The 13,669-nt window shown below is 35.4% G+C and overlaps 1 protein-coding gene across 2 annotated transcripts in view; it reads left to right on the top strand.

The window, feature by feature from the left end:
• Positions 1–13,402, top strand: part of LOC125666883 (probable C-mannosyltransferase DPY19L1) — a 44,602-nt gene extending 31,200 nt beyond the window's left edge. Inside the window, exons 15-21 of one of the 2 annotated variants that reach the window (XM_056152086.1) lie at positions 219–290; positions 943–1,035; positions 2,647–2,766; positions 3,894–4,068; positions 4,754–4,853; positions 6,266–6,391; positions 9,193–13,402. In XM_056152086.1, the coding sequence (XP_056008061.1) occupies positions 219–290; positions 943–1,035; positions 2,647–2,766; positions 3,894–4,068; positions 4,754–4,853; positions 6,266–6,391; positions 9,193–9,352 (846 nt within the window). In that variant the 3' untranslated portion in view covers positions 9,353–13,402. Of the gene's footprint in view, positions 1–218; positions 291–942; positions 1,036–2,646; positions 2,767–3,893; positions 4,073–4,753; positions 4,854–6,265; positions 6,392–9,192 lie in introns of those variants that run through there. The other variant, XR_008799372.1, reaches the window with a different exon arrangement.
• The last annotated feature ends 267 nt before the right edge of the window (positions 13,403–13,669 follow it).

Raw genomic sequence — 13,669 nt, 5'->3', positions numbered from 1 at the left:
TTACTGGTAGTTATTGATAATTGATTATGTTACTATATATAGACTTACTTGAAGTTACTGATAAATCATTATGTTACTATATATAGACTTACTGAAAGTTACTGATCAATCATTATATTGCTATATATAGACTTACTGGAAGTTACTGATAAATCATTGTTACTATATATAGACTTATTTGAAGTTACTGATAATCTATTATGTTGTTTTATATATAGACTTACCTGAAGTTACTGAAGACTATTTTACTGCCCACTGTCGGGGTCATCATTATTGTGTTCAGCATCAAGGTAGGGGATATCAAGTGTTTTCAGTCCTTGTGACCAGACTGTGGGGAAAGATCAAAAGTTCAACGTCAGACAAAATCTAAATTCACAAAGTTTTTATAAAGAGTCTGACATGAATTTTGTTCCAAATTTATTAAAATATCCTGATAGCACTTGATGAATAACACTCTACATATATACTTTTCCTACTGTATATTAACAATTGAAAGGGTATTTGCAATCTTAATTGTAATATCAAAAAGTTAATGCATTCCTCAAAAAGTTATATGATGTTGGATGACAAAAACTTTTAACACACACACACACCACCCCAAATACTTGTCTTTAGATGTTGGATGACAGAAACTTTTAACACCCCCCCCCCCCACCCCCCAATTATTTGGCTTTAGATGTTGGATGACAGAAACTTTTAACACACACACCACCCTAACTACTTGTCCTTAGATGTTCATTCAGACTTTGATCTTTCCCCATAGCAACATATTATTCATATGTGACTGCTCAATTAGGATTCAGTTTTGTTTTCCTGAATGAAATACCAGAATAAATGATAAACATTTGAATTGTTTGCACCTAAAGCATTGCCATTTTGATACATGTTAATGGAATAGAGAAGATGCTGGCCATGTTGTGATATTACTTTTCCATGTTTTAGTTGATTAAAATGGAGACTAGTCAGTTGAATCCGCCCACTACAGAGGAAGACATTGTGTTGGATGGGGAGCACCGCAGTAAACCGTATGCTGATGTAAGTATTGGGCAACAAAACTTTTCATTGGATGTATGTATTAGGAAGAGTAATAAACTTTTCATTGGATGTACATGTATGTATTGGGAAGAGTAACAAAACTTTTCATTGGATGTATTTATTGGGAAGAGTAACAAAACTTTTCATTGGATGTATTTATTGGGAAGAGTAACAAAACTTTTCATTGGCTGTATTTATTGGGAAGAGTAACAAAACTTTTCATTGGCTGTATTTATTGGGAAGAGTAACAAAACTTTTCATTGGATGCTGGTAAACCTTTGTATCTTAAGTATATTATTGTGAAATGTTTTCAAATTGTATTGATGAATATTAGCATCTTCAAATGTCTAGGTAGTGCAGAGTTAACGCTTTATCTTCTCACTGCTGCAACCCGAGTTCAATGCCCATGATCGGCAGTGGTTGTATGTGAGAGGGTATGGCGGTCAGACACATGGGTTTCCTCTGGGTACTCCAGTTTCCTTCCTCTAAATGACCCTATCACCAACATCCATGCCACAAAAGGACCCCGTTTGAAATAAGCTTTCGAGCTTTCATGGGTGATCCTTGGTGTTAATGTATGTACATACATTTTGGACCTCTTATTTAAACCATAAGACATATTTCAACCAAGTCTGTCACAGAGCATTCAAGTTTGAAGGGAATTCATTCAAGTGATGGACCATGTCCACCCCTGTCAAAAGGAAATAATTAAGAAATAGTAAATGAAGTGAGATGAGATCTTCTCAGAAACAGCTGTTACTTGTAGAAGCTATACATGTATGCTGAAGATTCAAGTTCATTTAAATCATTATACCTGGAGCCAAGATGGGGCCACAATGGGGGTTTAAAGGTTCATAAAATTCTTAAATGATTTTCTCAGTACAGGAACCATAGCAGCAATGTTTGAGATCTGAAATCAATATATAAGCTTTCCCATGTTGTTAATTTTAAGTGCTTTACACCCTAGGGGTCAGGGTGGGGGTCATAGTATGTATAAATAGTCCTGGAGGAATAAGTAGGAAAATTCTTTAAAAATCATCTCTGAGTCCACTTCTTGGAAGGTACCACAGGGGATGTAGAATGTTAGTTCATCTTAGGATTACCTTTTAAGATACTGTATAGCAGGAAATTAACTCGCGGAGTTAATTTTCGCTGAGACAAAATTTCCACGAATTTTAACATTCAGTGAATTAATCTTTCATATTGATAAGAGATACATTGAAAGATATTAAAATTTGTTTTTCCGTGTCAGAATTAAACTGACTGCGATTTGTTGCTAAATGAAAAAATCACGATTTTTTTCTGACAGCGATATTAACCTGCTATACAGTATATCTACTTGTGGTCACTTTCACAATATATGAATGAATGTTGATTGTCGGTTTCAGCAGATCAGATTCGTTTTTGAATCAAGCCTCAGAGTTCAAACGGGTCAACCATATTTTAGATTGAATTCATTATAGGTGTTCAGTTCTGAATGACTCAAGTTTTAAATGTGCAAGACAATTGCAGTGGACGATATTACTACTGATGCTACGGAACTTCACCAGAAATTTAGTATAGTTTAGATATGGTGCCCCTCCTGTTTATGTGACTTGGTTTGATTTTCAGTATGTGTACCACATGTTCCAGCTGGCTGCCTTCACACTGATGGCCGTTATCATTATGAGGCTGAAACTGTTCTGGACACCTCACCTGTGTCTGATGACATCACTACTGGCCTCCAGAAAGGTAAAAATCTGACCATTACCAAATATGTCAACAAACTGTCTGATTTAGCCACTATTATTCCAAAAATTGTTTGGAAACAAATGCATTGATGACTGTTGCACACCGAAATTCTACGACTGAATTTCAAACATCTAAAATAGTGAAAATCCTACTACACCAAAACACTACATGATATTCATCATTAATAATCACTAAGTTTCTTCTTTAGTTCATCTGGGTGAAAGCTCAAGCAAGCTGATCACTTTTTGTCCAACATCCATTCATAAGCTTTTACCATTATCCTCTCTTCAGCGATTAATATTCTCCAGCATTCAGATCATGTTCAGCGAATAATATCCTCCAGCATTCACATCATGTCCGTTTAAAACGAGACATTTTATGGTATGACGTTTGTTTCCATCTGTCTTTCCGTCTGTCTGTCCATTAGCTTTTTCAGCTGTAAGTGAAGTACCACAAATTTAAACCTGGTTTAGTGCTCAAGGCCGTAGCAGTGAGGGTTCTTTAATGTGTTAACGTCTACCACGACAGGACCTCCGTTTTTATGGTCATATTTGAAAGACCCGTGATTCTCACTTCTTAATGCTGAACATCTGGCGAAGGAGTAATCACTATCACATCTTAGGATTGATGTGGCCATGGCACAAACAGGGCTCAAATTGACAACCTCCCTGTTACGAAGCAAACGCTCTACCACTGAGCCACAACGACCAGTTACTATACATGATTTTATATACTATCTATGTCGGCAGTTCTTTAGAAGAAAATATGTAGGACACTACATCATTTTTACCTTTTCTTAATTATGTCCCTTATGGAGGGACGTTGCCCTTTTTTTGGAAGCAAACGCTCTCCCACTGAGCCACCGTGACTGGTTTGATGTATGTTTATATGGTTAGCATAATGTAGCTGCTCCTAAAAAACACAAATGTTACCTGTATGTAAGCAGAAGTTAATTAGTTTAATATTCATGTTGGATGGATAGAGGTAGATATTATTATAGTAGGTGGGTTATGCAGTGTACATGTACATTGCAAGCATGTTTGGTTTTACATGTATTTCACACCTGTACAGTTGGGATTGGTGGCGGGGAACTGTGGTGTCTTAGTCTGATGATTTTACTTTCGTAGTTGTTTGGTTGGATTGGAAGCAAGGAGAAACACTATGCTGTCGTGACTGTTCTGATAGCCTGTATGACAATTGAAGGAATCCAGAATATAATGCACCAGTGGAGTATCATGGGAGAATATAGCAACTTCCCACTGGAAGAAATGGTGGAGTGGATCAAAGTCCAGACGCCTAAAAGTAGGTCACAAACATCCAGACTGGTAAAAGTAGGTCATAAACATACAGACTGGTAAAAGTAGGTCATAAACATACAGACTGGTAAAAGTAGGTCAAAAATATCCAGACTCCTACAAGTTAACCATAAACATCCAGACACTTACAGATAACCGCCCTTTAAATTCTTTTCAAATTTGGTATGAAGCATATTTGGAACAATACGGATATAGATTGTGATTGCCCTTTACCAAAATTGTAAATTTGATTATCCCATGAGTAGGGATTTTGGTTCCTTCTGTATCAAATTTAAATGCATAATTAGGATATGCCAAAATAGTGAATTTTACAACCTCAGGGTTTTCACTCTAGAGCAGTCTTAAAAAGTCATATAGTGTAACATTTAATACATGTATAACAAATATTATGTAAAATCTTTCATCAGTACAGACACTTTCAAGGACATTTGTGTATTAACAACACATCCCATTTTATACTGCTACAGAATATTATAATTTAACTTAGATATACAGAAGAGGAAAATTAAACTATAAACTTCATAGTCCTTGGGGCTAGAGATACTTTCAACTAATACTCATGTGATTGATAAAGCCTGTGGGCCTCTTGTTTACCAGTTTACATTTATATCAATCATTTAACATAATCTTATAAATGTGATTATACTGTGTATAATTTCTCATCCTTGTAGAAGCTGTATTTGCTGGACCTATGCCAACCATGGCCACCATTAAGCTGTGCACAGGGAGGCCCATCGTTAACCATCCACATTATGAAGATGCTGGACTTAGGTTTGATGAATTTACATCATGGAATTTTTTTATATACAGAAGAAACACGGCACTGTTTCTTTCAAAAAATGTCCATATGATAATGCATGGAGCAAATCTGATTGTAGGAAGCAGTGTTACGATAGGTAGATCTTGATTATCCAGTACATTTATACTAGTGTTATTGTACATAGGAAACGGTGTTACGATATATTGTAGATCTTAATTATCCAGTAGATTTATACTAGTGTTATTGTACGTAGGAAACAGTGTTACGATATATTGTTAGTAGATCTTAATTATCCAGTACATTTATACTAGTGTTATTGTACGTAGGAAACGGTGTTACGATATATTGTTAGTAGATCTTAATTATCCAGTAGATTTATACTAGTGTTCTTGTACGTAGGAAACGGTGTTACGATATATTGTAGATCTTGATTATCCAGTAGATTTATACTAGCGTTATTGTAGGAAACAGTGTTACGATATATTGTAGATCTTAATTATCCAGTAGATTTATACTAGCGTTATTGTAGGAAACAGTGTTACGATATATTGTAGATCTTGAATATCCAGTACATTTATACTAGTGTTATTGTATGTAGGAAACGGTGTTACGATATATTGTAGATGTTAATTATCCAGTAGATTTATACTAGTGTTATTGTAGGAAACGGTGTTACGATATATTGTAGATCTTGATTATCCAGTACATTTATACTAGTGTTATTGTAGGAAACGGTGTTACAATATATTGTAGATCTTGATTATCCAGTAGATTTATACTAGTGTTATTGTAGGAAACAGTGTTACGATATATTGTAGATCTTAATTATCCAGTAGATTTATACTAGTGTTATTGTAGGAAGCAGTGTTACGATATATTGTAGATCTTAATTATCCAGTAGATTTATACTAGCGTTATTGTAGGAAACAGTGTTACGATATATTGTAGATCTTAATTATCCAGTAGATTTATACTAGCGTTGTTGTAGGAAACAGTGTTACGATATATTGTAGATCTTAATTATCCAGTAGATTTATACTAGTGTTGTTGTAGGAAACAGTGTTACGATATATTGTAGATCTTGATTATCCAGTACATTTATACTAGTGTTATTGTAGGAAACAGTGTTACGATATATTGTAGATCTTAATTATCCAGTAGATTTATACTAGTGTTATTGTAGGAAACAGTGTTACGATATATTGTAGATCTTGACTTAAATTCCCATGGACATCCGAAATAATTAACTTAGGCTATGATTGTGAGTCATTAGTGATTCAACAAAAATTCAGTTACATCATAAATTGGAATCCAAAACTCAACAGAATATTGAAGCATTTGAATATCATTTTACATGTAGTTACATCTGATGTATTCTTAGTTGTACTTATTCTTTAATCAAGTTTTGATGATGCTTCTGCAGGGCAAGGACAATGAAGGTGTACTCCATGTTCAGCAAAAAACCTTTATCAGAAGTCAAACAGAACCTGATAGATCTTAAAGTGGACTTTGTCATCCTAGAAAACTCCTGGTGTGTCCGGAAACAGAAGTAAGTACTGCTTATTGACAGCTCATGCTGCTTAATGATAGTCCTTCTTGCTCATTGATAGTTCATGCTGCTTATTGATAGTTCATGCTGCTTATTGTCAGTTCATGCAGCTTATTGATAGTTCATGCTGCTTATTGACAGCTCATGCTGCTTAATGATAGTCCTTCTTGCTTATTGTCAGTTCATGCAGCTTATTGATAGTGCATGCTGCTTATTGACAGCTCATGCTGCTTATTGATAGTTCATGCTGCTTATTGATAGTTCATTCTGCTTATTGATAGTCCATTCTGCTTATTGATAGTTCATGCTGCTTATTGACAGCTCATGATATATAGTTTGATGTTCAAGTTCTTCTTGTCTCCAAAGATGCTTTCTGTTGTTGGAGAATTGTCTCCGTTCCAAAAAGATTAGGTCATTTGTGACTGCCTCAGAGACCCCACAATCTCAAGTATGGCCTGGATTTCTTGGAAAGACCTTAAGTCAAAACCTGGACTTAAGTCTTAGATTTTACTCAAATTTGAACTGCTCAAATAGAAGAAAAGTAAGAGACTTAGTTAAGTTTGAGGGGTTTTTGAGAAATCCAAGCCTGGCTTATTGTTTATCTTAATAACCACCAAAATATGACTGTATTATATTTGATTCTGTGTGAAAGATTGACCTAGAAATGACTTGGGCTTAGGAATATATCACAATAAAACAGATATGTTGCATACTACCATATGACCTTGATGTCAAGGTCATTTATTGTACTGCCTGCAAATGAAGTTTCGGTGTCATTTATAATTTAGTTCATCTGTCTGTCCATTTTAACCAGAGATTTCTCGGAGATTGTTTATTTACTTTCAACCAGTTTTTGTGTAAATTTTGTACACAGTAACCTGTACACACTGTTCAGATTGATTTGTTCAATTTTAAGAAAGTTATGGTCATTGACAGTAATATTTTCTCATGATGTATCTATGGAAAATGAATAGTATTGAAACTCAAGTCTTTCTGGTCTTCAAATATACGAGGGGTGTTCGATATGTAATGTGTATTGTACCACAGCGCGATAACGCTTTGCACGATTTCGTAGATGATGACGTTCTATTCAATACCTTTCCAATGGTATAAACACGAGCCTTCAGCTCCACATAGTCTTAAACTTATAGTCATTTCAATAGAGCCAGTCGTTGACCACTGTTGTAAAAATGGTTGGGAAACATGTTGAGACTATTGAAAAAATTAGAGCATATATAAAAGTTCGCACAAAACTCGGTGATTCGGTAATGCAGATTTTTACTGAATTGGGGGGAAGTTTATGGGTCTGATAAGGTACATGTATCTTATGAGACAGTTCGTAGGTGAAGAAAGAAATTTCTGACTGGCACAGAGTCCGTCAAAGATGCAGCAAAATCTGGCTTGACCTGTTACTTTAACAGGCAAGGCAAATGTCTCAAAAGTCAGGGAAATAATTCAAAGTGATGGCAGATACATGATTCTTGATATTGCCAAAGCTGTTGGCATATTGCTATCATGGGTGTATTTTGAAAGTACGAAAGATTTCTGCCAGATGCATACATCTGCCATACATTGATAGATGACCAAAAATGGTTACAAGTACAAAGCGCTAAGCAATTGCTCAAAATGTTTCCCAAATTCAATCAAAGACAATTTGCAAAAATTGTTACCGGTGACGAAACATGGGTTCACTATTTCAAACCAGTAAGAAAAATTGGAAACAAAATATGGCAAACTAAACACGGTAGAAGGCCTGTAGTTGCCAAAAGAACCATAAGCACAAAGAAGGTTCTTTATTGCATATTCTTCTCATGTGATGGTATAGCCATACAAATTCCGGTGTCGAAGGGCAAAAGTGTTACAGGTCGGTATTACCAAGATGATATACAAAAAAAGCTCAAGAAATATTATCATAAAGGACGCCCTGTGTCAGGATTTAGGCCTGTTCGTCTACTACATGATAATGCTCCATCAGATACATCTGAGCTTGTGAAGCAATTTTTGAAGTCGGAGAAGGTTACCGTCTTGCCACACCCACCATACTCTCCAAATCTAGCCCCATGCGACTTTTTCTTTTTTCCAAAACTTAAAAAGTTCTAATCTGGTCGCCGTTACAAGTCCCGACAAGCCCTTGACTCAGCCATCAGTCAGTGCCTCAAAGGTCTACCTAAATCAGCATACCGTGACACATTTCAGAAATGGATTCAGAGATTGAAATTATGTATTTTAAATTGCGGAGAATACTTTTAAAGGATGTAATGTTCTTCTCACTATTTGAGTCGAATGCTTTTGAGATATCGTACAATACACATTACATATTGAACAGCTCACGTACATTTAGCTAGTGACTTTTCCTTTGTCAAGCATTGTAAGTAAAAGTCGTGGGTTTTTCGGGTTGTGGTGGTGGTCTTCTTCTGGTGATATTTCAACTTGAGTGAAAAATTTCTGAAAGGGATGTAAAACAACAAATAACAACATTTCAAATATGTGACAATGTGGATGGTGGAGGTATTAGTCCTGTAAGGACAGGTCTATTAAATTATTGAAAAAGTGAGAGAGAGAGGGGGGGGGGGGGCAAGATGGCTGTGCCTTCATCTTGTGTTTGCTGTCCAATGTGACCTCCTTCTCTTGGCCAAGCTGCTTGGGGTGGCTATAACTTTTACTTTGAGAAATTTGAGAGCTGAAAGTTGGTGAATCACCTGCATAATATTGCATGGAATAATAGGATAGGGCCCTCAGTGGTCACTGTTAACATGCTCTCTGTTAACATATCCTGTTTCAATTTTTACTTTTTCCTGTAGGGAGGGCTGTGGTATGTCAGAGATATGGGATATAGAGGACAAGATAAATCGTCACGAAACTGTTCAAGCCTGTACAAAGCTCCGGGACAAACCTGAACCTTACTTCAGTCGTGTCTTCCGAAACGATGTGTACGACGTTCTGAAGATCTCCAAATGGTAGCAGGAAGAACGAATACAAATCCTGTCATTGTGATATTTAACTAGTCCCAGATATTTCACAAGTCCGGGACTAAAATTAACCGTTCTCATGTGGTAGCCACCCGGGCCCCTAACTTTCAAATTCTAGGAGTCCGTGAAATTCTATTAAATTTCGGGGGGTGGGGGTGTGTTTCCTCCAATATATATATTTCATGTCAATGTTACAACTCTTTAGGATGAATTGAGATGAAAACAAAATATTTAGTAAGTTATTTCGTTTTCCATTCAGACCAGAACAGACGCCGTCGTTTGTTTTTTCTACACAAGCGATCATACTTGTTGTTCCTTTGTTTTGTGACTCTGCAGGTTTAACCTCCTCCAAAAGTCTCCACATTGTTATCATCCATCAATAACTTAGATGGAAAGGGAATGTAAAATAGTGCTAGAACCTATAACAGATTCAGATTACAGAATCGATGCATATTTTTCAAACACGGAAACGACAAAGAATTGAAAAACATCTATTTGACACTGATGCAATACGAAAGAAAAGAAGCATTTAAGAACGATGTAGTCCTTTAAATGTTAGTTGCTACACAGGCGACCAAATTATGGAATGTGGTAGTTTGGAGGAAAAACGTGCGCCACTGACGAGAACTAATTTTAGTCCCTGCAGTTCTGTCACTATCACCATGTATAGTTTTATTTTTCATGAAAGTAGATACACACACATTATGGATGAAGTGAGTGAGATTATTCATATTTACTTTGGAATGAGAATCTTCAGCTTTTATGGCTTTTTTTGCAAAAGAATTCATATTATTTATACCATGTATAATAGCAAAATGTATTTTTGATCTATATTTAAAAGAAAGAGTATTATTTTAAATGAGGGATTTAATGTATTTAAATGTTATTGCTTGTGAGAAAAATGCTGCTCTAAGCATGTAGTTTTGGATTGTTAAGGAGGTATGCTACACCAGAGAAATTTGATATGGATGAAAAGTGGAGGATATTTACAACAATATTTTGAAATTTAAAACTTTCAAATTTACTTTATTTAGTCAAAAAATGCAGTTTTAGTTGAAAGCAATATGGAAAATAATTAAAACCCCTGCTGGACTCGAACCCGCGATCTACAGTTCAGTAGTCCACGTGCTAACCTACTGAGCTACTCAGCAAGGCAATGATTTTTTAAATGAATAGACAAATATTGCTGATATTTATATTTTCATCCGTGTTTTAAAAGGAAATCAGCCATTATGACGATGTAGAGTACCTCCTTAAGACACAAATGTTATTGGAGAGCTGTTGTGATGACAGTAGATTAACATGTTTGAATGGTCTAGTCTATTAGTATCAGGGATTTTCCACTGCTCTATGTAGGACTGAGTTTCGGCCCCATTCCCAATCACAGAATCCTTACTTTGTTCTTAAGATTTGACCTCATAATTAAATAGTTCGGGATCAGAATGGGCTATTACCAATTGTTATACCCCTATAAAACAGTTCCTATATAACTCCTTTCAAAAAAAGTCCAACATTTTGAATGTTCTGGCAACTGTTGGACCGGGAACTGTTAAAATCGACTGTTAAAAAAGACTGTTGACCGATGACGTCATATGGCGCTAATACGAGTAATCTTTTCGTGCCATTTGGATAAAGAGAAATGGCAGATTCACATTTTGCGACAGCAACAGAATATGAAATTCAATTAATTCTTCAAAGTAGGGACAGCAAGAACATAAAAAATAATATTTCTTCATCATTTTCTAGAATCAATTGTATAAGATGAAGTTTACTTATTTTTATTTTATTCGTGTTAAAGCTGTTATATACGCAAGTCGCATGATTCTTGGTCTGCTGATTTGTTTATGTAATGGTGAGGTTCACTGATTTGACTGATGATGAAATACGGAATTTATTGGATGAAAAGCAGAGCAGAAACACGCAAAATATAATTATCAATTAGGATATTGGGTATGATTTCTTTTAAACTTGTGGATTCGGTGATAAATGTGCGCAATCACACTATCGATCCGTTTAAAGTCAACAAACCATGTGCACTTAGTATAAACAACCTAAAAAATGAAGGTGTATAACAAAATAGTTAACTGGGTCCTCGGACAACAGCTGTTTTGTTTGACCCTCGAACAGATCGGTTGCCCTCAGCCGTACAACAGACCCGTTCTCAGGTCAAACAAAATAGCTGTTGTCCTCGAACCCAGTCAATAACTGTATATTGTTGAAGATGGGGTCGGGATTGAAACGCATGTCTATTCATTCAGAGGAAATTATCATTATGGATCATGTCCAGTCTTAATATAAAAAAAAAAACTATAAAGGAAAAGGAAATTGAGCAGAGTTTTATAAATGTTTCTTATAAAATATAAACACTACTACAAGATGAAAAAATGGCATCATCCCAAACGAAACTCGATCACATGGCCCTGTAATCTTAAGTATACCTATTTAGTTTGGTTTAAATTTACTGGCTCGTTCAAATAAAACGCTTCATAAAAATTTATGTCTGAACCAGTAACCCGACTGTGACTTACTGAAACTTAACCAATCTGTTCTGTGTTCTGGTGGCGATGATCCCCTAATATTCATGTTCTCTCAGAAGATTAAATAATATTCATGTTCTCTCAGAAGATTGAATGATATTTATGTTCTCTCAGAAGATTGAATAATATTGATATTCTCTCAGAAGATTGAATAATATTGATGTTCTTTCAGAAGATTAAATAATATTGATGTTCTCTCAGAAGATTGAATAATATTGATATTCTCTCAGAAGATTGAATAATATTGATATTCTCTCAGAAGATTGAATAATATTGATGTTCTCTCAGAGGTAGAATGTTCTTTTTTATAAGAGTTTATTTTTTTTCAAGAAAATAACCATATACTGCAAATCCCATTTGGAAACAAATGTTGTTAAATTTCCAATTTCAAGGACCCTGGCCCCATTTCCAAAAAACAAGAGTGGAAAATCTGGAGTATATCAACCCTTCACAATTCAAACTTCATTGGGTGTTGCAACTGGATGTACACAATCATGAAATGGATGCTGCATCTGATGTAAATCTTCATCGGAGTGACCAGCCATTCTGTTTCTCGGTAACTAACCTCAATGTGGTTCAGACTTGCAGATCAATGATTTCCTAATGTGACATTATATATTCCTTGTTGGGTTGCTTTTTTTTGGGGGGGGGGGGGTGTGAATCTCAAATAAATTGTATGATTCCAGTTTACATTTTGATTAAAGTTCACTGCTTTTCATCACGAATTTTAACCTGCCAGACTAGATCTGTTGTCTTTTGACAACTCTTGTTTCAATATTTATTTCACTTTGATCTTATTTCTAGGTACATGTAAACAATTAGTATTTAATGCTTCTTTACGAAAATGCTTCACATATTGCCAAACATGCATTGCCAAGATAGTTTTCCCATTCCATTTCTGATACGAGGTTGAAGAACTCTGACAGCAATCTAATTAAAATCAGATCCTAAAATATGCTCACAATCGCTACAATACGCATTTAAAGTATATGACGCGGATCTAAGAAGTCTGATTTTGATTAGATTGACAGCTACAACTACATTGTATTAAGTATGTATGATTTACAAACCTCCTGTAGGGGAGTTTCATATTGACAGAGACCCAGGTTAGAATGTATTTCATTGCACCCTCCTTCTATGCAATAAACATTTGTAGTAACACTTGTATGTTTGCTAAATTGTATTATTGTACAGTCAAACACCGTTATCTCAAAAACTTCGAGATATCGGAGGGTTCAAGATATTGAAGTGAAAATACTTAAAAGAAAATGTGGGTTAGACTTCTAATTCACTTTGAAATATCCATGGTATTCGAAATATTGATGTTTGAAATATCAAAGTTCAACTGTACTTTTTAGTTGCATTAATTCATATTTCATTAAAATCTGTGTGTCATTTTTTTCAGCTTTTTATGGTCACGTATTGTGTTGTTACTGTCTTCACGTAGTATATCTGTTCTGTTGACTTCTAAACGGGTTTGGGAAATAAAGAAAAGTAAAATTTTACTGGGATTATCATCTTTGTACAGGTTTTGTGTTTGTTTGTTTGTGTGATTGAATCCAGCCCTGAGTCCTTTTTATGCGAGAAACATAAACTTCCTGTCCAGCTGACCATTTCTAAGATTAGTTGATTCACGGAAGGGTTTACTGAGATACGAGCACACATTCATCTGGGCCCTCTCCTCTCGTCAGCACTTTCTGTTGCACACAATAAGGCCAATTAAAATTAATTGATAGATTATCATCCCCGCCAGCCCCTCAAAAAAGGGCTCA

Source organism: Ostrea edulis, chromosome 10 (genome assembly GCF_947568905.1).
Source record: "Ostrea edulis chromosome 10, xbOstEdul1.1, whole genome shotgun sequence".
NCBI lineage: Eukaryota > Metazoa > Mollusca > Bivalvia > Ostreida > Ostreidae > Ostrea > Ostrea edulis.
This window is presented reverse-complemented; position numbering and strand designations above follow the sequence as displayed.